We start from the raw sequence: 23547 nt of genomic DNA, 5'->3' as shown, positions 1-23547 counted from the left end.
CGTGTGCAGTCCCGACGGGGAACTTATTGCTATCGGACTCCGTCCATACTATTTGCCACGGGAGTTTACTAATGTCATTGCCATCACTGTTTATATTCCTCCGACCGGTAAAGCGAACACGGCCTGTGACGTTATTCACTCTGTCACGGCTGCCCTGCAGACTAAACATCCTGGAGCCCTTATCCTTATCACAGGTGACTTCAATCATGCCTCCCTTAAGTCCACTTTCCCTACATTCCATCAGTATATCCAGTGCAGCAATAGAGACAGTAAGACTTTGGATTTACTGTATGCTAATGTCACCAATGCATACACCTCCACTGCACTCCCTCCACTAGGCAAGTCTGACCATAATCTTGTGCTGCTCTCCCCATCATACACACCTGTGGTTCAGCAGCAATCGGGCACTGTGAGGACTGTTAGGAAATGGTCAGATGGTGCCATGGACTGTCTGAGGGATGCCCTTGAGACCACCAACTGGTCTGCTCTCTGTGAACCACATGGTGAGGACCTGGATGGACTGACAGACTGTGTTTCTGACTACATCAAGTTCTGCACTGAGAACTCCGTCCCCATCAAGAAGGTACGCTGTTACCCAAACAACAAACCATGGGTGACAAGTGACCTGAATGCCCTTTTGAACAAGAAGAAGAGGGCCTTCACTGCTGGAGACCCGGCTGAGCTCAGGAGATTACAGAAGGAACTGAAACGCAGTCTGAAGGAGAACAAGGACGCCTATAGGAAGAAGCTGGAGGGGAGACTGGAGAGGAACCAGACCAGGGATGTTTGGAGTGGGATGAGGACAATCACTGGCTTCCAGAAGAAAGGAATACGCTCAGCTGATGGGAACGTGGACCAAGCTAATGAGTTGAACCAGTTTTTCAACAGGTTTTATTCCAGCTCCCCCTCCCCCAGCTGTTCCAATATTCCTCTGAATAACAATGGGTCCCCTTCACACCTCCCAGAGCCCCTAACACCTCTGCCAACTACTTCCCCCTCCCCCCTGATGACACTCTACATAGATTCCAACATGTCACCCATCCCCCCGACAGGACTATCCTTCACGTCTAGCTAGGTGAGGAGAGAGCTGAAGAGGCTCAACCAGAGAAAGGCTGCCGGACCGGACGGCATCAGCCCACGAGTGCTGAAGAACTGCTCCAGGCAGCTGTGTGGAATATTGCAGCACCTGTTCAACCAGAGCCTTCATCTTCAGAGGATCCCAGTGCTTTGGAAGACATCCTGCCTGGTCCTGGTGCCAAAGAAGACCCATCCTGTGGCACCGAGTGATTACAGGCCAATAGCAATGACCTCCCACATTATGAAGGTCATGGAGTGGCTGGTGCTGACACACCTCAGACCTCTGGTGAGCCCCTTTCAAGACCCTCTGCAGTTTGCCTATCAGCCCAAGGTGGGGATTGATGACGCAGTGATATACTTGCTACAGAGGGCTTACTCCTCCTTGGACAGACTAAACACCACAGTGCGGGTCATGTTCTTTGACTTCTCTTCTGCCTTCAACACCATCCAACCAAGACTGCTGAGGGCTAAGTTGGAGAAGATGCAGATGGTGTCAGAAACCAGATAAGAACCCAAATGCGACACACGAGTCTGGCTGAACACCGCTTTATTGTCGGACACAGACAACAGACAGGATTCACCGGAGAGCGAGCAGAACAGAATAGTCGGGGACAGGCAAGGTCGTGATCGGGCAGTAGGCAGACAGAGTTTACAGGGGAGCAGGCTAAACAGAATAGTCAGGAACAGGCAAGGTCGGAACCGGGCAGGCAGGCAAACAGGAAAACGCTGGAAAGTCATCAGGAACGAATAACGATCTGGTAGGGAGCAGGTGTGCCTCCGGGGATTAAGAAGAGTGCTCATTAGAGTCCTGATGCACAACAGGTGTGTGGGGCGAAGTGACTCACGGCTGTGACAGAGCCCCCCCCCCCCTCAAGGGATGGCCCCCAACGTCCCCAAACAAAGTCCAGGGTCGCCCCCCTCCTGGAGAAGGGTGGGGGGGTCAGAACTCCTGTGTCCCCGACGACTCCAACCCACGGTCCTCGTTCTCCACCTCCAGGTCTGGTTCGGGCCTCCGAGGTCTGGCACGACCTACTCTCCTGGGTCGTTAAGGCTGATCCGGGTGTTTGGTGTGGAAGTCCCGAATTAGCTCCTTGTCAAGGATGTGACGTGCCGGTACCCAGGACCTCTCCTCAGGTCCGTAACCCTCCCAGTCGACCAGGTATTGGAGACCCCTGCCGCAGGGTCTGGAGCACAGGAGCCGACTGACGGTGTATAACGGGCCCCCATCCACTAGCAGCAGAGGAGGTGGGGCCAGGCGATCCGGGACCACGTGGAATGTGGGGTGCACGCCCATTGACCGGGGAAGCCGGAGTCTGACTGCCGCCGGGCTGATGACTCTGACGATGGGGAATGGTCCCACAAACTGCGGGGCCATCTTCCTGGATTCCCCCCGAAGAGGCAGGTCCCGCGTAGATAGCTACACGCGTTGTCCCACTCTGTATCTGGGGGCTGGGGTCCGGTGCCGGTTGGCCACCGCCTCGTACCGGGCGCCCGCCCTTAGAAGATTGGCCCGAGCCTGGGCCCACGTCCGCCTACAGCGGCGGGCATAAGCTGCTGCAGAGGGACAAGATGCTTCGCCTGCTTGAGCCGGGAACAGAGGGGGTTGATATCCAAAAACACACTGGAACAGCGACATTCCCGTTGCCGAACTGATCAGGGAGTTGTGGGCATACTCGACCCAGCCCAGAAAGGTCGACCATGTGGCCGGGTCCCGTGTCACCATGCACCGGAGGGCCATCTCCAGGTCCTGGTTAATCTTTTCCATCTGGCCGTTGGTCTGCGGGTGGAATCCTGAGGACAGACTGGCGGTGGCTCCCAGATGCCCGCAGAACTCTTTCCAGAAGACAGAGGCAAACTGAGGGCCCCTGTCTGACACCACACTCTCCAGTAGGCCGTGAAGCCGAAAGACGTGCTGGATCACAAGTTGGGCAGTCTTCTTTGCCGACGGCAGCATAGGCAGGGGCACGAAGTGAGCCATTTTGCTGAATCTGTCGATTATGGTCAGAATGAAAGTGTTCCCCGCAGACTGGGGCAGCCCCGTGACGAAGTCCAGGGCGATGTGTGTCCAGGGTCGACGCGGAACCGGCAGAGGTTGCAGTAGCCCGGCAAGTGCTCGGCGTGGTTGTTTCTGCTGGTTGCAGACGGGGCAGGCATTGACTAATTCCTGGACATCCTCCCCCAGGGAGGGCCACCAAAACCTCTGCTTCAGCAGACCCGCTGTCCGATGTGCTCCAGGGTGGCAGGCCAGCCGAGACGCGTGAGCCCACTTCAGGACCTCTGCCCTGACAGAGTCAGGAATGAAGAGCCGGTCGTTGGGGCAGGTGCTCGGTCCAGGTTGATTGGCAGCCGCCCTCCGGACTCTCTCCTCGATTCCCCAGGTTACTGCTGCCACGATACACGGGGAGGGGAGAATGTTCTCCGGGGTCCTCCCACGGCCTTCGTCCTCCTTCCCTGCGAACTGTCGAGAGAGGGCGTCTGCCTTGCCGTTGCGGGACACTGGGCGGTAGGAAAGGGTAAAGTGAAACCGAGTGAAAAACAGTGACCACCGAGCCTGCCGGGAGTTTATCCTCTTGGCTGTTCGAATATATTCCACATCTGTCCACACGATGAAAGGCAGCGTAGCACCTTCCAGCCAGTGCCGCCATTCCTCCAGTGCCAACTTGACAGCGAACAGCTCCCGATTTCCCACGTCTTTCCTTTCCGCTGGCGTCAAGCGGCGGGAGAAGAACGCGCACGGGTGCAGCTTCTGGTCCTCCTGAGCCCTCTGTGACAGCACTGCTCCCACCCCCGTGTCGGAGGCGTCCACCTCGACCACGAACGGTTAGGGTCTGGCAGTTGCAGGATGGGGGCAGTCGCGAACCGCCTCTTGAGCTCCCGGAATGCTGTTTCCGCCTCTGGGGTCCAAGCAAACCCCGTCTTGGTGCTGGTAAGTGCCGTGAGTGTCCCTGCAGTGGAGCTATAATTACGAATGAAGCGCCGGTAGAAATTAGTGAACCCCAGGAATCGCTGCAGCTGCTTGCGGGACTCGGGGCGCAGCCAGTCCACGACCGCTAAGACCTTCTCTGGGTCCATCTGGATGCTCCCCAGCGCAATGATGAATCCGAGGAAGGACACTGATGGGGCATGAAACTGGCACTTCTCAGCTTTTACAAACAGCTGATTGTCCAATAGCCGCTGCAGTACTGCCCGCACATGCTGTACGTGATCCTTGAGTCCTTTAGAAAAGATTAAGATGTCATCCAGGTAGACAAAGACGAACCGGTCTAACATGTCCCGAATAACATCATTAACTAAGGCCTGAAAGACGGCCGGTGCGTTGGTTAATCCAAAGGGCATTACTAGGTACTCGTAGTGGCCAGCCGGGGTGTTGAACGCCGTCTTCCACTCGTCGCCCTCCTGTATGCGAACCAAGTGGTAGGCATTCCGTAAATCCAATTTTGTGAAGACACTGGCCCCCTGGAGCAGTTCAAAGGCGGAGGCGTCAAGAGGCAGCAGGTACCGGTTCTTCACGGTAATGCCGTTGAGGCCCCGGTAGTCGATGCAGGGCCGCAGAGACTTATCTTTTTTCTCCACAAAGAAGAACCCCGCATCGACAGACTGGCGATGTACTGCTCCATGGCCTTTCGCTCTGGTTCAGAAAGGGAGTAGAGTCTTCCCTTGGGTGGTGCGGTGCCTGGGAGGAGGTCAATCGCACAGTGGTACGGTCGGTGCGGTGGATGGGAGGTCGCCCGGGCTTTGCTGAACACCTCGGCGAGGTCGTGGTACTGCTCTGGAACCCCGGCCAGATCCAGGGGCGTGACGTCAGGCGCCGAGGTCCCCCTCCGGGCTGTGTTCATTTACCCACCATTAAGCGAAATATTACATCAAGGATATTTACGTTTGGAGCCAGGCCTGGGGTTGGGGGTCTTCAGGGTCTGAGACCCTGTTTGGCTGGGTCCCATGGAGACCCGGCTGGCTTCAGCCTGAAATGGCGACTTGGGTCTGCCTTCCAGTATGCTCACACCCACAGAAAGATCAATGAGGGTCCGTTACAATGTGGCAGTGATGTTTCATTGTGAATTTTTTTTAAGAATGACAATAAAGGCATACTCTATTCTATTTCACCTTTGACAGTTATCTTCAAGATTCAAGGATCTTTTCAGTGGCAGCAAGTGATCTAGGGTTTGCTTACACTTTGTGCAACAGACAGAAAAACAGGACAAATTCATATTAAAAAATATTAACCTTACTGTTGTGAACTCAACTGTTGTTTTTTAGCCAGCAATACAACCTCAATGACTGACATGTATAGTTGTTATTAAAGATATAAAATATAAATATGTAAAATGATTAAATAAACAGTCAGTGGTATACGAAGAGCAGGAAGCAACACAACTAAAGATTTACAAAAGTTTGCTGATAAGCAAAGTTACAGCATCTATAAAAAGTCATAATATTGTCATATGTTGTGTTCACTTTTTGTAAGCCTGACTGAAATCATTTAAAGTAAGGGTTAGCAGTTATAATATGTTTTTGCTTTTGTTTTCCAGCCAACCTCTTCACATTTTATATGATCTGCTTCCGTAAATGTGGCATGTCTGACACGGCCATCATTTACCTGAGCTGTCTGGCCATTGTGGACACCTTCTACATCATGTGGGTAATTCTCATTGACCTGACACTCACCTTCTGGGTACCACAACCGTTCTGGCATTCTGAACCCTGGTGTGGAATCTTGGGATTCTTGCAGTATGGTTCGCTCTACAGCTCTTCCTGGATTGTTGTGGTATTCACCATTGAGCGTTATCTTGTCCTCCGCAGCACAAAAGCCAAGCAGCACTTCTCGCAGGCCGGCATTACCAAATTGACATGTGTAGCCATCATCCTAATCTCACATGTGGTCTCTATACCACTGGCCTGGATTAACATTGTCACTCCTGTCAACCTGACCATGGACAGGGAGAATGTGACGTTGACAAGGTGTCAGTACCGTAGCGAAGTCTACACCACGGCCATAGTATGGATAACCACGTTCCTCTCAGGAGGGGTGCCAATTTTGTTGGTTATCATCTTCAACTACCTTATGGGATACCACTTGTGCCGTGCTCGAAACCTCTTCACTAAGGAAGAGCGGCGTGCCATGCATGGAAAGAGTGCTAGGGGTATGTTGAAAAGGACTGTCCTGTTGCTGGGTACCGTCTCTGTGGCCTTTGTTGTGCTGAGCCTGCCGCGCTTTGTTACATACTGTATCCTGCGGACAAAATACAACTATGAGAAATTTAATAGAAATGACTACAGAATCCCCATTAATGTTGCGGGAGATTTGGCCAACATGCTGCAGAACCTCAACTCCACTACCAACTTCCTGCTTTACTGCATGGTCAGTCGAAGCTTTCGGCAAGAACTGATTAAGGTGGTGTTTTGCAAGGCGAAGGCTCGTGAGGTGAGCGCTATCCTCACCCACACCACCATGAAAGTTTTTTCCGTCATCGAACATAAGGCCTCACCATCAAGTGACATTCCCACCATTGTGCTTACAAATGTCAAAAGGACAGAATAGTCAGCATCTCAAAGTGAAGTTCCCATTTATAAGTAAACAGTTTGGTGTACATCTTGTAGTATTGAACAGTAAAGTATGAACACCAAAGTAATCACAGACATTCAAAGTCTTGAAAGCATAAATCCTCATGAATTTAATGTTCCCAGCTCATGCCAGTCAAACTGGATGGAACAAAATATGATTAAATATGGGTGCCATATTTCCTTGAAGAAAAAATAAACCTTAAACCTTTTCCAGTCATACCATTAAAGCAACTCTAATTAGATATTTAAACTAAATGACGTAAATGTTTTGAAATAATGCAATAAAATGTGATGTGATGTGAAAAAATAAGCAAGCAGATCATTTTCCACACATATTGTAACTTACACATGTAGTAATAGATATAAAACTACGATGTATGATAATACAAGGTTACAAAATAGGAAATTAATCAAAGCCCGTGGTTTTCATCATTGGCTCAGTATCGCATTTCCTTAAAATTTCAATAAAATCCATTCATCACTTTTTGAGTTATTTTGCTAACAAACGGATTCACAAATGCGTATAAGTCCTCCCTTGGGGTAAGTAAAAATGTTGCACAATACTTGGGTTTAGTTGGAAAAATATCCTGGACTGATCAACTCTACTACATTCAAATATGCAGAATATAAAAACAAATATGACTCTTTGCCAGAGAAATGTGGGGATTATTAGTGCTACAAAAGGAGGATAAAAAGAGTAGGACTCCTAATATTTTTGTTCTGCTTTGAGCAGTCATCTGTATATTTCATATTTTGTCATATCCTTTTTAACTCGTGGGCGGGGACATTAAGCTATTATGCATACTGAAAAAGTTCCTGTTTTCCTAAGAACAGGTTTGGGCAGTTGTGCTGGGACACGCTTGGGTGTGGATTAACAGTAAAGTTTAGTTTGTTTTTTTGTCAATATCAGCACATAGAGACAAGTTAAAAACCTTTAATACTGGTTGTATTAGATTGAAGATTCCTGGAATGCTCCCGACATACCATTAAACCAGTCATTTCTGACCTTTGTAACAGCAAAAGGGTTCAGTTTATCCACAGAGCTACATGTAGATTGCACACCTGAGAGTAAACTCATGTAAGTATTCTCAGATGTCACCATTATGATTCTCCTGTTTAGTTTTGATTAATCAACTCTTTGTACTTGTTGGCTGTTGATCGTAAAGTGTATTTCAACTTAGGAGCAAATAAAGATACTGTGTCATTTTGTGGCAAAAGTGAAAGTAATCTGTATGTATTCTACTGAATGCAGAATTATTTTTAGCTTGTAAAATATGATTAATAAAAAGTTTACTTTCATAGTATAGTATATTAAATATCATATTTAATGTTACAATATTTCACAATAGGACACTGAAACTGTTATGGTCATTTATCAGGTCTGACATTGGACATTTGTTCATCATAAATCACACTAACAAGTTCATATTTATTTTAAAATGTTCTACACTTGCTCTAAAATATACTAAAACACAAATAGCATATTAATGTTATTTGTGTTTGTTTCTGTTGTGACAGAATGGCTTCCTTTGAAGGTAAGAAAAAAAAGGTTTGATTTTGTCACAAATCTTTCACTGGATCAACACATATAAATAGTATTGTTGTCAGGACTCTGCCCTCATCAAAGCGTTCCTGTCGAGATGGACGAGAGCATGACATCTTCCAGTCTGGACCTGGCCTGGCAGGCACTGTGTAGACAGTGTAAAGAACATACTGAGCCCAGCAAATATGCCTACGGAGAAATGAGGAAAGCTTCTCCACAGGTCAACCAGTGGGGAGCCTCTGAGAAGAAGTCCATCTCTAAATCCATGGAAAACTTTCACACTAGCTTCCATCCTGCAGGTGTATGGCCTCATGGTTTCCTCGATCAGGCGTGTTCATACAAGCAGGACATGGTGAAGAGTAGAAAGAGACTCTCCTCAAACCATCACCAGGATAGAATAATACAGAGAAGCCTGGAAACACCACTTCCACTTATGTCTGGAGCCCAGTACCCTGTATCACAACAGGCTGGTCAGTGTGATTCAAAACACAAACTATTTAAGAACAGTTCACAATATGGGACTGAACAAACAAATTAGATTATTTTGGAGCATAAGCCAAAAAGTGCTCTATTTTCCTTACAAAATTTTAATCATACCACTAATCATATAAATGATAATTTATACGCTCTCTAATAATGTAATGCATAAAAACTAACAACTAGAATAGAAACCAATGGTATACCTTATATGACTCTAAATCTACATGAAACTCAAAATGCAAAATATCATGATTGACAGCTGGAATTTCATCACAATCGAGTGGGACATTTTTCAGGTAAAAACTGTTCAGACTCTGCTAGCACTGATTTAATGGGAGCAGCCGGATGTCCATTTTCATTTGTGTTACTTTAAAAAAAACACTTGGCTAAACTCAGACAAACTCATTGCCTTCATGAAAAGAAGGTTCAACCCTATGGACTGGTTTTCTGTCTGTGTTTTATTATACCTCTTTGTGCAGACTGCTGTCCTCCTGCAAATATGCCACAACCCAAAAATAATTATGTCCATCCACCTGGTCATCGTGTTTATCTACAAGAGGCCCCTCAACACCAACACCATCAATGCTGGTAATGAGTATATTCATGTCATTTAAAATACTCAAAAAAGATTATGTGTATATTTCAGACTGTTCTCAGGTTCTGTCCCTCCCCAGGAACCCCACTCCAGCTCCAAAAGGCCTCCATGGATCTGCAAACTCAAGAGATGTGATGTATGAGGTCAGCGTGGATCCTTACTTCCAGGTCCCTCCTGGACCTGCAACGAGGGAGATTAGAAGGACCATTAACCTACCAAAGGAATGCAGTATGTCTCACTGTAACATCCTGTTCACCAAGAAAAATCAAGTCTCCTGTAAAAGTCTGTTCACTGCTTTTCTTGGACAGGAAGTGTTTTCATCACATACTCTATCGACACAGCCAGTGAAATAATACATTTTGTTAAATTTCTGACTGATCAAGGATTTGAACCTGCAGTAAGTTCAGTCATGACTTCATGAAATTCATTTCTCAATTGGACAAAGACACTTACATCTGTTTAATCACAGATTGACATCTTTGACAACACCATCCGAATAATGGACACCACTAAATGGATGGACAGATTTCTGAACGATGTATGTGTCTCTAATCAAGTCTCAGTCCATCCACTAAATGCATGGAATAATAACCAACAATGAAATATGTTTCTTCAGAAATCTGTGCTAATCATTGTTGTGATCAGCCCTGGGTACAAGCTGGATGTGGAGGGAAAGAGAGAGGATGAACATGGCCTACATACTAAGTACATTCACAATCAGGTGAGAAGTGCTACTCACATGACAACTGTCACAACTGTCTCTATATTTGTTTATTGATAATTCAGCAATATGTCACACATACCAATAAAACCAGGAGAAGGGAATGCCTACTGTATCTGTGCATCTCTCATTATCCCATGGCCCACAAAAATATACTGTTTTTAACAATCCTGTGAACAATTATTGTAACATTTTAACACCATAGACAGACAAATGGAACAGTTAAGTAAAATTAAAACATTGAAATGATTAATATAGGGATGGAGCATACCCATGCATGTCTGCATGGAGGGAGTGTCTTTGAGTCAGTCAATCAATCAATCAATTTTTATTTATATAGCATCTTTTACAATCAAAATTGTTTCTAGGCGCTTTACAGAATCCCAGAGCCTAACCCCAAACAAGCAACAGTAGCAAGGAAAAACTCCCCTTTAACAGGAAGAAACCTTGAGCAGGACCAGGCTCATGTAGGGGGACCCTCCTGCTGATGGCCGGCTGGGTAGAGAGAGAGGAGAAGGGGGGAGAACAAGTAGAGGATAGATTAGGTAGGAGAGGAGAGGAGAGGAGAGGAGAGGAGAGGAGAGGAGAGGAGAGGAGAGGAGAGGAGAGGAGAGGAGAGGTAGGGGAGAGGTGAGGTGAGGTGAGGTGAGTTAGAGGAGAGAATAGACATAGATCATAGAGAATACATACAGAAATACATTATATTAAGTAAATTGTGCTGCCGGTGGAGTCAAGTTGAGTGGGTCAGCGGGGTTGGAGGTCAGTATGCAGCTCTGAAGGTGGCGATACTTGTAGATGAATACAGAAGGGGGTGTGCAGAAAAACTACACATGAAATAGCATCACTAGTCTACTTGAAGAGGAGGAGAGGAGAGGAGAGGAGAGGAGAGGAGAGGAGAGGAGAGCAGAGCAGAGCAGAGCAGAGGAGAGGAGAGGAGAGGAGACCATTTCCCAGTGGGGTGACAGAGGCCTGTCAGGTGATCATGTTTCTAGACCCCGGCAGCCTTGGCCTATAGCAGCATAACTAAGATGTTGACCTAATGATTATATGACCCCCTAAGTATGATAATTTGTCTGTCTATGGTAGTAACTGGGACTACAGAATTAATCACAATAAGCTTTTTCAAAGAGGTAGGTTTTAAGCCTAATTTTAAAAGTAGAGATGGAGTCAGCCTCCCGTACCTGGACAGGGAGCTGGTTCCACAGCAGGGAAGCCTGGTAGCTAAATGCTCGGCCCCCTATTCTACCTCTAGAGACTCTGCGGACCACAAGTAGACCAGCATTCTGAGAGCGGAGCAGTCTATTGGGCTGGTAAGGTGTCACTAGCTCCTCCAGGTAGGATGGAGCTAGGCCTCTGAGGACCTTGTAGGTCAGAAGAAGGATTTTGAAAATTATTCTAAATTTAACCGGCAGTCAAGGAAGAGATGCCAGTACAGGAGTAATGTGATTTATTTTGTCAATGCCTGTCAGAACTCTGGCTGCAGCATTTTGGATCACCTGGAGGCTTCTTAAAGAGGTGTTTGTACACCCTAATAATAAAGAATTACAATACTACAGCCTGGAAGTAACAAATGCATGGACTAACTTTTCAGCATCTTGCCATGTCAGTAGTTTCCTTATCCTTGTGATGTTCAGGTGAAAAAAGGCACTTCTAGAGACTGTTTTAATGTCTGAGTTTGAGAGATTTTGATCAAAAGTTACTCCAAGATTCCTCACAGAGAGACTAGATGTTAATTAGATACCATCTAGAGTGATCATGTGATCTAATCTATCCCTGAGAGGTTCAGGACCAAACACCATGACCTCAGTTTTTCCTGAGTTAAGGAGGAGGAAATTTGAAGACATCCAGGACTTTATGTCTTTAAGACAGGTCTGAAGCTTCACTAACTTCTCTGTCTCCTCTGGTTTCATGGATAAATAAAGCTGAGTGTCATCAGTATAACAATGTAAATTTATCCCATGCTGCCGAATAATGTTTCCTAAGGGAAGCATGTACAGGGTGAAAAGGATTGGTCCAAGTACAGAACCTTGTGGAACTCCATTGCTAACCCTACTGTATGAAGAGGGAACGCCATGGACATGAGCAAACTGGTATCTATCTGATAATTATGATCTAAACCAGTCTAGTGCTGTCCCTATAATCCCAATAATATGTTCCAGTCTCTGTAACAGGATGCTGTGATCAACTGTATCAAAAGCAGCACTGAGGTCCCGCAGAACCAGCATAGAAACCAGTCCATGATCTGAAGCTCTAAGAAGATCATTAGTAACTTTAATAAGTGCTTTTTATGTGCTGTAATGAGCTCTAAAGTCTGACTGAAACATCTCAAACAGGCTGTTTCTCTGCAGGTGCTGCAGTAACTGAGTCACCACCTTCTCAAGAACTTTAGAGATAAAAGGAAGGTTGGATATTGGCCTATAATTTGCTAATACATCAGGATCCAGTGATGTTTTTTTAAGCAACGGCTTAATCACTGCCACCTTGTAGGACCGGGGTACATAACCTGTCACTAAAGAACAATTGATCTGGTCTAGGATAGAGCTGCCTATCGTTGGTAAAACATCCTTCAACAGGTGTGTTGGGATGGGATCTAAAAGACACGTGGTGGACTTGGATTTCCGAATTAGCGATGACGCCTCAGAAAAATATATGGGAGTGAAGGAGTTTAAGGGCTCGTTGGAGACGCTCTATGTTCCCACAGTCAGCACATCTGGTGATGGTCCAGTTGTAGGGAAGGCCTGGTTAGCTTTTTCTCTGATAGCTAGAACTTTATCAGTGAAGAAGCTCATGAAGTCTTCACCACTAAGGGAAGAAGGGATACGTGGATCTAAAACACTGTGACTCTTGGTTAATTTGGCCACAGTGCTGAAAAGAAACCTGGGCTCGTTCTTATTTTCCTCAATTAAAGAAGAAAAATAAGCTGTTCTCGCCTTGCATAGGGCCTTTTTGTAAACTAATCGACAGTCTTTCCAGGCTACATGATAGCTGTCTATTTTACAAGAATGCCACTGCTTGAGGGTCCTGATATGTGAATTATACCAGGGAGCACACCTCCTCTGATTTACTATTTTCTTTTTCAGGGGGGCAACAGAATTAAGTGTGATTCTAAGTGAGGTTGCTGCACCTTCAGCAATAGTCAACCTCAGCAGGGCTAAGATTATAATGATTGATCCCTGGGGAAAGACACGGTGGTCCTGGGATTAGCACAGGGATCGCTTCCTTAAATTTAGCTACAGCATTATCTGAAAGACATCTGCTATAGTAAGACTGTGATCTGAGCATAGAAGAATCCTTAATCATAAATGTAAAAGTGATCAAAGAATGGTCTGGGAACACTGACACATGTTCTACCTCAACACCATAAGTCAGAACTAGATCAAGGGTGTGGTTGAAGTTATGAATTGGTTGGTTTATCTGCTGGAGGAAACCAACTGACTCAAGTAATGAAATGTAGCCGTTTCTAAAGCTGTCATTTGCAATGTCTACATGGATATTAAAGTCTCCAATGATAATGACTTTGTCCGTTCTAAGGACCAAGTCAGATAAGAAATCAGAGAACTCAGACAGGAACTCTGAATGTTGTCCAGCAGGGGGCCGATATACAACTCCAAACAGAAGTGGCTTTTCTGCCTTCCGGTTCAGATGCGTGCTGCCAAGAGTCAGGCTTTCAAATTAACTGGAACCATGTTTTGGTCTAGGATTAATTAATAACTTGGAGTGATAAATTGCTGCCACTCCCCCTCCTCGACCAGTAACACGAGGAATATGATAATGAAGATGGGTAGGAGGAGTAGATTCATTTAAGCTAACATACTCCTCCTGAAGCCAGGTCTTAGTTAGACGGAATAAATCAATGTGATGATCCACTATCAGGTCGCGCACTAACAGGGATTTGCACAAAAGAAATCTAATATTTAGTAGTCCACATTTAATTGTGATGTTAGTTTCTCCAATTTGTGCTTTGGTATTAATTTTAACAAAATTATGGTGATTAACCGCTCCCCTGCTCTGTGCTTGGTGAACTTTTAACCATGGAACAGAGACTACCTCTATACTGTTAAATATGTTATTGTTGGTGGATGAGGGTTCTATGGAAGCAGCAGAGAGGTGTGTAAGACTACAACTCTGCATCCTGGTCTAGACCCTGGATTGTCAGGTCACTTTGGGTCTAATAAAATTAACAAAATTACTAGAAATGAGAGAGGCACCATCCCGTGTGGGATGGACACCATCTCTCCTAATCAGACCAGGTTTTCCCCAAAAACTGCTCCAATTGTCTAAAAAGGACACCTGGTTTTCGGGGCACCACCGTGACAGCCAGCGACGAAGCGACAACATGCGACTAAAAATTTCATCGCTGGCCTGATTGGGAAGGGGACCAGAGTGCTTATTCATTTTTTTCTGAAGTTGTTTGTCTGTATGTTGTTGTTCCATTTATTTACAGTAGTTTTAGACAGTTTTTGCAGGTGTGGCTGCATGAGGTTTCTTTACATGTTGGATGTTGGACCTTGAGAGTTTTAAAATATTTTTACATCATAACAGAGCTATTGGGGATTTGACTTACCTCCTCACCTCCTGTTATAGATCCAGAATGAGTTCATCCAGCAAGGGTGCTTAAACTTCAGACTGGTACCAGTGCTGTTTCCGAATGCAACCAAGGTAATGAGAAGCACAAAACATGTCGATAGGAGACTTCTCCTAGGTTAATGTGTTCATACAGTGTTATTAGATATCTTTTAAACAGAACAGATGGTTTTGAGTGATTAGTGGTGTGTGACTGCTGCTTCACGTCAGCGTTACAGAGCAATAAGCTCCCCGAAGATTGACCATCTCTGAGTTAGTAGATCACTGCATTCTGCATGGATCTGCTCATGCTTTCTGCAGTTTGGACTGATCATTAGGTGATGCTGTAATTTACAGAAAATACTTTTAAATAAGTGTTTTAACTCTATTGATGGAAATTAGTTCTGCACTGGACTTAAAAGTGATTTCTGATCATAGCATTGTAGCATGCTGAATTATTCTGTAAAAGTGCTGTGCAGAAATTTAGAGTTTTTCTATTCACACTGATTTTATGGCTGTGCCACAGGAACATGTGCCAAACTGGCTCCGGAGCACCAGGATCTACCGATGGCCCCAGCACACCCAAGACCTGCTCCTACGACTGCTGAGGGAGGAGCGCTACATCATCCCACAGCGAGGAAATGATCTTACCCTCACTGTCCGCCCTCTCTGAGAAATACTCTGCTTCATGGAAATATAAAATACAAAACACCATATATGGTGTTAATTATTTGGTCTGCTGTGACATTATTCCATATAGACTTATTAAAATCAATTTATATGTTGAGACATTTACAGACATTGTTGATTGCTGGTGTTGCTGATGCTTGTGTTGATGTAAAGGTTGACCTTAACTGTTTTAAAATAAGGTAAGAGACTTTTGCATTTAGAAGTTTCCTTGTTAATGTTCAACTGAATAACTTTCTTTTGGAATGAACTTATGTGCCTTCCAAATAAACAATAATATTTCTACTCATTTTTGCATCAGTTACTTGAGAGTAATGCATAAAGATTATTTAAATTATTTCAAAATAACTACATAAATAAATATATGTTCTAGGCTCCACAGTAGCCCTTGGTCAGGACTAATATCTTGCTGCCAGCAGATGGCAGTTGTTGTACATGATGACAAGACCCCAAACCTTAGTCACTTCCACTTAAGTTTCCGTGATGTCAATGGTGATTTTATGCATATTGTCTTGTTTTCATACTTACATTAATAAATCATCTGAAACAATTTGGCATCCACAAACCAAAAAAAAAAAAAAAAAGTGTGACCTCTGAAAGTCAGGCAGGCAGGCAGGCAGGCAGGCAGGCAGGCAGGCAGGCAGGCAGGCAGGCAGGCAGGCAGGCAGGCAGGCAGGCAGGCAGGCAGGCAGGCAGGCAGGCAGGCAGGCAGGCATGAAATGTTCAGGAAATATTATTAATGGGATAAAGAACTCATTTGACTTTGCCGATAGTCCAGATTTCAGAGGGACTTTAACCTTTGATCATTTGATTTGATTGATTTGAAAGTGAATTGGAATATATGTGTGTTCTTGTCAGAATTTTTCACCTAACCAGGATTACACACCATAAAGTAAGTTGCTTTATTTATAAAGCCCTTAAATTTAATTAAAATCATGGCCTTGGTTATATTGCGTGTCTTAGTGGTGGATAAAGATGCGTGGCAGACTAGTTTTCAGTTTTGTTAGTTAGGTTAGTGTCTTCGGGGTTGTTTCTTTATTACCAAGTGAAAGAAACACTGGATCCGACACCCATCGTGTGGTTGGCTTGGATTGTTTTCACCTGTTCTTTGATTATTCAGCTGGGATTCACCCCCACCACAACCCCTCTTTTTGAAGGATAATTAGATATCCTCTGTTTGATTAATCTCAATTAATAAAATTTCACTTAAGTGATTATTGTTTCCTTTTGTGTTTTCTTTTTTGGGGCCTCTGAGTTATTTGAAACATGAGGGACACCTTAGGAAAAGCACTATTCAGTGATGCTAATCAGAAAGAAATGTTTTAAAAGAAGATGAGAGGCAGGTGAAGCAATAAAACCATGGCTTCTATCTTCAGTTCAGGCCTCTCGAGGCAGTGCTATTACCTGGGGTTTGCTGCTGTTGATCACGTCTACATTCAGCAATGATGATGATGATGATGATGATGAAAATGACAGGATTAATCAGGCTCAAATTGTGAAAAGTGTATTTCAGGGAGCATGAGATATTATTTTTACACCTGGTTTGGCGACCATAGAGTCCAGACCTTAACTCTACTGAGAACCTTTGCGGTGTGTTGGAGAAGCTTTGTGCAGTGGTTCAACTCTCCCATTATCAGTTCAATATCTTGATTTTTAAAAAAATGCACTACGGAAATTAAACCTATAATAACGGAATCTTATCGAACCAATTCCACAGTACATGTGTGCTGTAATCAAAGCTAAAGTTGGTCCAACAAAATATTAGAATGTGTGATATTTTTTGGCGTGGGAAAATGACCTACTTGGTCGAGGTCTGCTCTTTCTGAGTGCTTTTTTCGGTGTGTCAGACTACGCAATTAGTACGGCCATGCTGGTGTATGGTACTTTTACTTTGAAAATACAACCGGAAGTCGCACTACAGTGGCACTCTTACGAATTTACTTGGTTTATGCAGCAGTTAGCTTTAGCCTGTTATGGTAGCAGCAGCAACGCTGAGGATCTGGATGATGAATGAGCCGGGACTGAGTGGCTGAGACTGCTGCTTAGATGAGATTTACAAAGACACTCCTGTATACCGGAAGAGTCTTTAGCGTCTTACCGATTGGACACAGACAGACGCCGTAGAAACGGAGCTAAATCACGGGACAGCTAACATTACACCATGGATCTCGGAGCCGCGAAACGCACCGTGCAGTCGAGTCCCTGAGGGTGTGCATCAGTCACAGGGATCCTTGTTTTTTTCTTTTTCATGGATCATATCCTGACGATTTTTGTTCTTTGTCGATATTTTTCCGCTGTGACAGCGCCTCTCTGAGTTGGTATGTGTTGCTCGCCCAGCGCCAAAGCTTTTATGGAGTTATAAAATCAATTTTTGGTGGCAGCAGTCATGTTCGCCGTGCGAGTCGTCACGGCTGACTACTACCTGGCGAGCCCCGTGAAAGACCTGGACGTGTGCTATTCTGAATTCAGGGAGAGCAACGTGAAGAAGGTGCCGGTGGTACGGATATTTGGAGCGACCCCAGCAGGTCAGTTCAACGTATTTGTATTTGTCTGCATATGGCTATTTTTGCCGAAGGGAAATCTTGACTGCGGTGCCCAGACGAGTGTTTTGACGCACCGTCTCGTCTTCGCCGCAGTGTTACGGTTAAATGTTGAGCTTGTGCCTCACGTCAGACATCCAATGGGTCCGTTCTCCTTTGTTTTGGCTTCCACCATTCTTTGTGGCGATTGTGGCTTCAGGGTTTGCGCTACTTGTAACACGCTCCCCCTCAATGGTTTTATTTCACAGAAATGGCGAACTATGGAGTTGTGACAACCCACGGCGTTTCCTTGTATCTCCCCGTCGTTTCTAGACCGAGATGGCAAGACAATGTTAACTTGTTCATCGCTCTTCATTTAACCTCCTGAATGTATTTTGTAAAAGCACGTTGTCTTCACTAACCACGACGGGACATTAATATGCAGGATTTAAAAATGAGTAAAGCAAGCGAAACCCGTTTCTTTTACATCGTAGTTTGCGCATTTTGCACAGATTTTCCAAAGAGGCAAAGAGATCGTAGATTTGTTTATTCGAGTTGCGTTGATGGGCGGTGGTAGCAGTTGGGAACTGGGCTAAGAAGCAGAAGGTTCTCGGTTCGAGCCCCGGTGCAGACAAACATGGAAGGTGTTCTGGTAGTAGGGGAAGGTGCCATAACATCTTCAGAGCATGTCCGAGGTACACTTGAGCACAGTACCAAACCCACAAATGCTCATTTAGTGCCTTGCGATAAACTGGCAACTCTTCCAGGAGTGGCCTGCCTTCACCCATTATGTTCCCTTCCCGTGACCCCAAAGGAGATAAAGAAGAAGAAAAGATGAGTTGATGCCACGCAGCAACACCTTAATCCCTGCTAAACAATGGAAAATCTCTGGTTCAAACAGCATCGTCCTCATCCACTCAGCTTCTTCTGCTAGTGACCAACAGACACTACAATTTCATTTGGCAGGTTAAAACTGCTGCGGTACATTGTCCGAGTTTCTGTGTTCATTACTTTAGTCTCTGGGGTCCAGCATGGCCCCTCTGCCAACTTTGCACTGTCCAACAGGAGATATTTACCGCCCTTCATGACCCTGGAGCAGAGACATGACATGTTAGGACATGCTCTTCATACTGTAGGAGTTGCTTTTGTCATTATGGGTAAATGTAGATTGATAATAAATGATAGTTTGGTATAAATGCTGTTAATGTCTTGTTGCTTTTAAAGCTGTTCTAGTGGTAATTTTAAAAATAATAAATTCACTGATTAATATGTTGAATATCATATACTGTACAAATAGACATAGTTATTATTAATACAGTTACCGGTATCCAAGGTAGATTTCTGTGTCAACTGGATAACTATGACCTGGATGATTGAGAATCTACACAGATACTAATACAGTCTTATCCTTCCATCATTTATCTTGCAGTTTATTTTTATTTTTAGATTGTTTACATTTTCTTATTTGACACAGTTGTGTTGTCTGTGGTCACATTTAAGGAAATGCAGAGATAAAGGGATATTTAGGCTGTCCGTTTGACTCGTGTCAAAATCTCTGCTCCTTTCAACCATGCATAGAAGTAAAGAAACACCTACAGTGAGATTGAACACAGTGGTTGGTGGATTAATGAGAGACTTTCTGCAGCCTGTGCACCCAATTTGCCTCAGCTTCATGTATACCAGAAATAAAATGTTATCACCATCTGGAACATATTGAAGCAGCAACGTTCTTTCTCTAACAGACCACACCTCTGCAGAATGAGCCACCATTAAATATCCTCCATATTTATTCCTGGCAACTTTTCAGACTGGTCTGCAGGGAAGAATCTTAGCTGCTTCCAATGCATCTGCCCCTGTCATTTGTCTTCTCTGTCCTGTTGTTAGTGGTGTTCTTTATGTACCTAGCTCTGCTGACATCCACAGACTATATTCTCCTTGTCCGTCACTGACCCAGGCAAGCCACACTCCCACCAATCACTGGCGTGTAAGTCAACACCATGTTTCCTGTTGTCTTCCCTCCCCTCTCTTTGTTAGTGTTTAGCCTGTTCCAACTGTCTTTTACGGTACATATAGAAGTAACCGCACACTTCTGAGAATTTCCATGCCAGTACTCAGCAAACCTCTTTGTGGTAAACCTTTTGGAGAGGGTCAATCTCTTCTTTTGAGAGAACCTGACCTGAGACAGTAGGGGCCATGCATTTGGGTTCTTTTCTTAGACCTGTGTGGTTGAGGGTTTGTTGGAGGGAGGGAGTGCATGACCAATTGACCTGAATGAGAGGAGCACAGTGAGGGGTAAAAGTGAGGGGGCCTCTTCCTTCCACAAGGTTTAGTTCTCTCCAGGGGAACCATTAAGCCATCTGAAGGAATTCGTCTGGTACCATTAATAGGATATAAAGAGGATTCATTAGGCAGAAGGTCATTTTCTCATTAATTGCTTACTCTATGTTCTCCCTGTCACTTCAGATACCATCCTTTGATGGTTCAGTTACTTTTAATTTCTTGAAATTATATTAAATGAAATGCACAAATCTGCAAGATGCACACCTAAAAAAGTGTTAGAAATTTTAAATGAATATTGGGGTTCTGAAGATGCCACTCATGATGTCCAGTCCTACAGCAGTCCTCAGTCTGTTTATTTTATTTATATCTGCTAGTTTCATTTGGTATTAAAATTTATGTTTTTTGAATACAGTTGGTACTTCTTCAATGTACAGATGTACAATGACTGTCAAAGTGAAAAGTTTTTGCAATTTATCTACAAACATTTCAACGCAGCTGCACACCTTGCACTAAAGTTGTGTGCTGGCATATGCTCTTCTACGCAGTCTGTCCCACTCCCCCAAAATATTCCAGTATTCCCAAAAGAGAAAAAGGAAGGTGAGACTTGATGGGCCAGGGCCACTGGCACTGTCGGAAGGAAACCCACTAGTATTTTAAAGTAGATAAACATCTCCCTAAAACAAAGACCCAGTCAGCATAATCGTAATGCAGAGAGCTTTTTCTACAGGCCAATTCAGCAACAAATTGTGTCTAAAGTGTTTGGTTGCACCTGTCCATAGTATGTATACTAATGAATGCCATTCTGTCAGGCAGAGGTTGCTGTGGAAGCCCAGCTCTCAAGGTTCTTATATTTCATAAACTGTCTGCAGGTCTTTTTGTGAGACAGTTTTGCATATATCACCTCTCTGACACGAGAATCTGCATCTCTGATTCCATTGGGAGATCAACTTCAACCTGCATAGAAAGGGTGTATGCAAAGTGAAATGCATTGTCTTCGTGTGAGTATGTGTGTACTGTCACTCCTTTGTAGAATGCAGCAGATAAGTTGGTGTCACTGTGTTGTGACGTGTGACAGAGTTAGTCAGAGAGAGAGATGTGTTTTGAATATCTAATTTCACCAAAGCTGAGAAAAGGAGCAAGGTGTTGGTTGAAAATGAATCCTGTTGTCTGGCTCAGAGACTGCCAGCCTTGATCAGAGAGGAAATGGACACAGACACACAGGGCAGTCTCAAGCACCATAGCAACCAGTAGTCTTATCTTCGAGTCTGTAGCCCTTTTGTAGGCTTTCCCTTTCTATCCTGTTGGTGACTCGGTTAAGGTTTTACTTATCCATTTCTGATCTTTGGGATATGATGCAGGACTCCCATCACCCTGATTAGCTTAAATAGCATGTAAATAAGATGAGCTCAACAGGTGATGATGGCGTGTTGCAACAAACAACCCCAGCAAACACTTTAACTGACTCATGTTTGTATTATCTTTGGCTTTAAAAAAAAATCAGTGAGTTACACATTTTGTTCATACCACTCAATTTTGATATATGTTTGCTTGTACAGCAAATGGTTCCCCTTAAAGAGGGCTGGTTGTTATAGCAACACTGTTGGGAAATAGCTGATTCTGATTGAATATTGGCTGCCTTTGTCATGTGTGGCTGTTCACAGTAACCTGTTATCCGCCGTGCCTTTTTGATTTTAGCAAAGGCAAGGAGTTTTTTTTTTCTTTCTTTTTTTTTTTTTTACAATAAATGCTATGTTGTTTTTTTATTCCCCCAACCATATGCAACTGCAGCCAAGCCAGCCAGTTTTTTTAAATATAGTATTTTATTATAGCATCCTTTATTATAGCATCCTATTTTATTATAGCATCCATCCCTAGCATCCATGTCATTAGTTTTAGTATTTTACAGGCTTATATAGACTCAGAATATAGTAAACTTCAGTCAATATTAATAAAATAAAAATCTGTGGAAGTGAAGTTGTTGCATTTAACCCGTTACAAAAATGTTGTTTCTCTTGATTCTGAATTTGTGTTTTTTTTTTAATATGATTTGCTCCTTGACTACATTCAGATTAAAGCTTGTGAAAATGTCCTGCAAATTGCCTGCTACATGGTTTTAATAAAAAGTTTATAGTAATCACAGTGAATTTGACACCACTGAAATCTTTTAATTCATCGTTTTGCTTCACGTACAGCCGCCTTTTCTTTTAACCAAATTGGGCCTCCTTGCTCGATATCTGCTTTTCCCTCATGGAGAAAGACACGGAGTGTATTGCACTTTTGACCCTCACTGTCATCTCCTGCACCCTCACTGCTCTCCACCCCCTTTACTTCTTATCTGCCCCCCCCCTTCCCCCCACTCTCTTGCATGCCTGAACACAAAGACTGCAGTGGTCATTAGTGAGGTCAAATACGTTCATAGGACAGCTCCTCTTTTGGGTTTGGGGTAGCCCAGAGTTTATGCACTGTTTCTTTGCTAAGCCTTCCTGCTCTTAGCAAAATCTCAAGCCACCAGGAGAACCTTACCTAGATGTTGTTCACTTGGCAACATATAAAAGGTCAAAATACATTTGTTGGTTTGATTCTGTAGCAGAGCAGTTTATTTATATCGAGTTGTATTATCTCATTTGATAAATTAGCAGTTTAATTAAATAATTATGAGGGGGAAAAAAATCTTTTAAATACATTCCTTTGTTACTTTGTTGCCTGTCCTGTTTACACAAGAGGTTATTGCTTCATCATTAAATAGGTTGATGTGTGTCTGAGCTGGAGTGACACATTAATGATCTTGTGTTCTTTTATTTTTTTTAACAGTGTATTAGATTTTGGTAGCCATAGAAAACTCAGTTGTCTGAATTATGAGTGTTCATCTTAAAGACAAACTACAATAAAAAGGATCTTCATTTTGATTGCCTGAGATTAAGATTAGATTGTAGATTATTGTATGTGACACACATCTAAAATGAGGAGAGAGAACCTCAACCTGTGATCATTATCATCACAGTCTTTGGAAAGGGCTGTTTGTCAGTATCAGAAAATGCCACTTCAGGTTCATCTGCAGATGCAGATGTGTCCTCTTCTTCAGAGTCAGGTTACTGGTTCATTCTAAATACGTTTTTGGTAGCTCTGTTCAAGCTTGGACAATTTTTGAGAGAATTGCCCCCCACCTTCCCTGAGCTTTTCAGGATGTTCAAGCGGGTCATGTGCCTTTTTGAGAGCACCTATATGTGTGAAAAGCTCTTCTCCACAATGAACTTTAACAAGTCAAAATTTAGGTCCAAGCTTAAAGATGAGCATCTTCAAGCTATACTTAGGGTTTCAGTTGCTTCCTCCCTTAAACCAAATGTGGCTCAGCTGTGTGAGAGGAAGCGCTGCCAAGTCTCTGGCAGCAAAGACGAGGAGGAAGTAAGAGAACCATATGTTCTGAAGAACCGTTCATGTTCTGTATGTTCTAACTTGTTATTAGTAAAGATTGAGTCAGTTCTACTTGTTTGGAGTACTTGAAACCCTTTTTTTGTGTGGA

The 23547-nt window shown here is 44.0% G+C and overlaps 3 protein-coding genes across 5 annotated transcripts in view; all 3 read left to right on the top strand.

Annotated features, from left to right (window-relative positions):
• Positions 1–5650: 5650 nt before the first annotated feature.
• Positions 5651–6616, top strand: LOC105418709 (probable G-protein coupled receptor 139). Its single transcript, XM_011618968.1, has one exon. It carries the CDS (start codon positions 5651–5653, stop codon positions 6614–6616), a length of 966 nt encoding a protein of 321 aa, XP_011617270.1.
• Positions 6617–7426: 810 nt separating this feature from the next.
• traf3ip2a (TRAF3 interacting protein 2a) lies at positions 7427–15518 on the top strand. 3 transcript variants are annotated; one of them, XM_011618953.2, is made up of 10 exons: positions 7427–7717; positions 8158–8174; positions 8236–8652; positions 9142–9250; positions 9337–9485; positions 9566–9654; positions 9727–9795; positions 9874–9978; positions 14563–14637; positions 15068–15518. In XM_011618953.2, the coding sequence occupies exons 2-10, from the start codon at positions 8159–8161 to the stop codon at positions 15212–15214; spliced, it is 1176 nt and encodes a 391-aa protein (XP_011617255.1). In that variant the 5' UTR covers positions 7427–7717; position 8158; the 3' UTR covers positions 15215–15518. The 3 variants fall into 3 exon arrangements, with proteins under 3 accessions (XP_011617255.1, XP_011617256.1, XP_011617257.1); XM_011618954.2 differs by having other exon boundaries at positions 7439–7717; positions 8248–8652; XM_011618955.2 differs by lacking the exons at positions 7427–7717; positions 8158–8174 and having other exon boundaries at positions 8293–8402; positions 8482–8652.
• A 1646-nt stretch (positions 15519–17164) lies between these two features.
• The window catches only part of rev3l (REV3 like, DNA directed polymerase zeta catalytic subunit), a 48508-nt gene continuing 42125 nt past the window's right edge, over positions 17165–23547 (top strand). Inside the window, 1 exon segment of the mRNA XM_003977766.3 lies at positions 17165–17753. Coding sequence (XP_003977815.2) covers positions 17615–17753 — 139 coding nt within the window. The 5' untranslated portion in view covers positions 17165–17614.

This window comes from Takifugu rubripes, chromosome 16, assembly GCF_901000725.2.
Source record: "Takifugu rubripes chromosome 16, fTakRub1.2, whole genome shotgun sequence".
In the NCBI taxonomy this organism is placed as follows: domain Eukaryota; kingdom Metazoa; phylum Chordata; class Actinopteri; order Tetraodontiformes; family Tetraodontidae; genus Takifugu; species Takifugu rubripes.
This window is presented reverse-complemented; position numbering and strand designations above follow the sequence as displayed.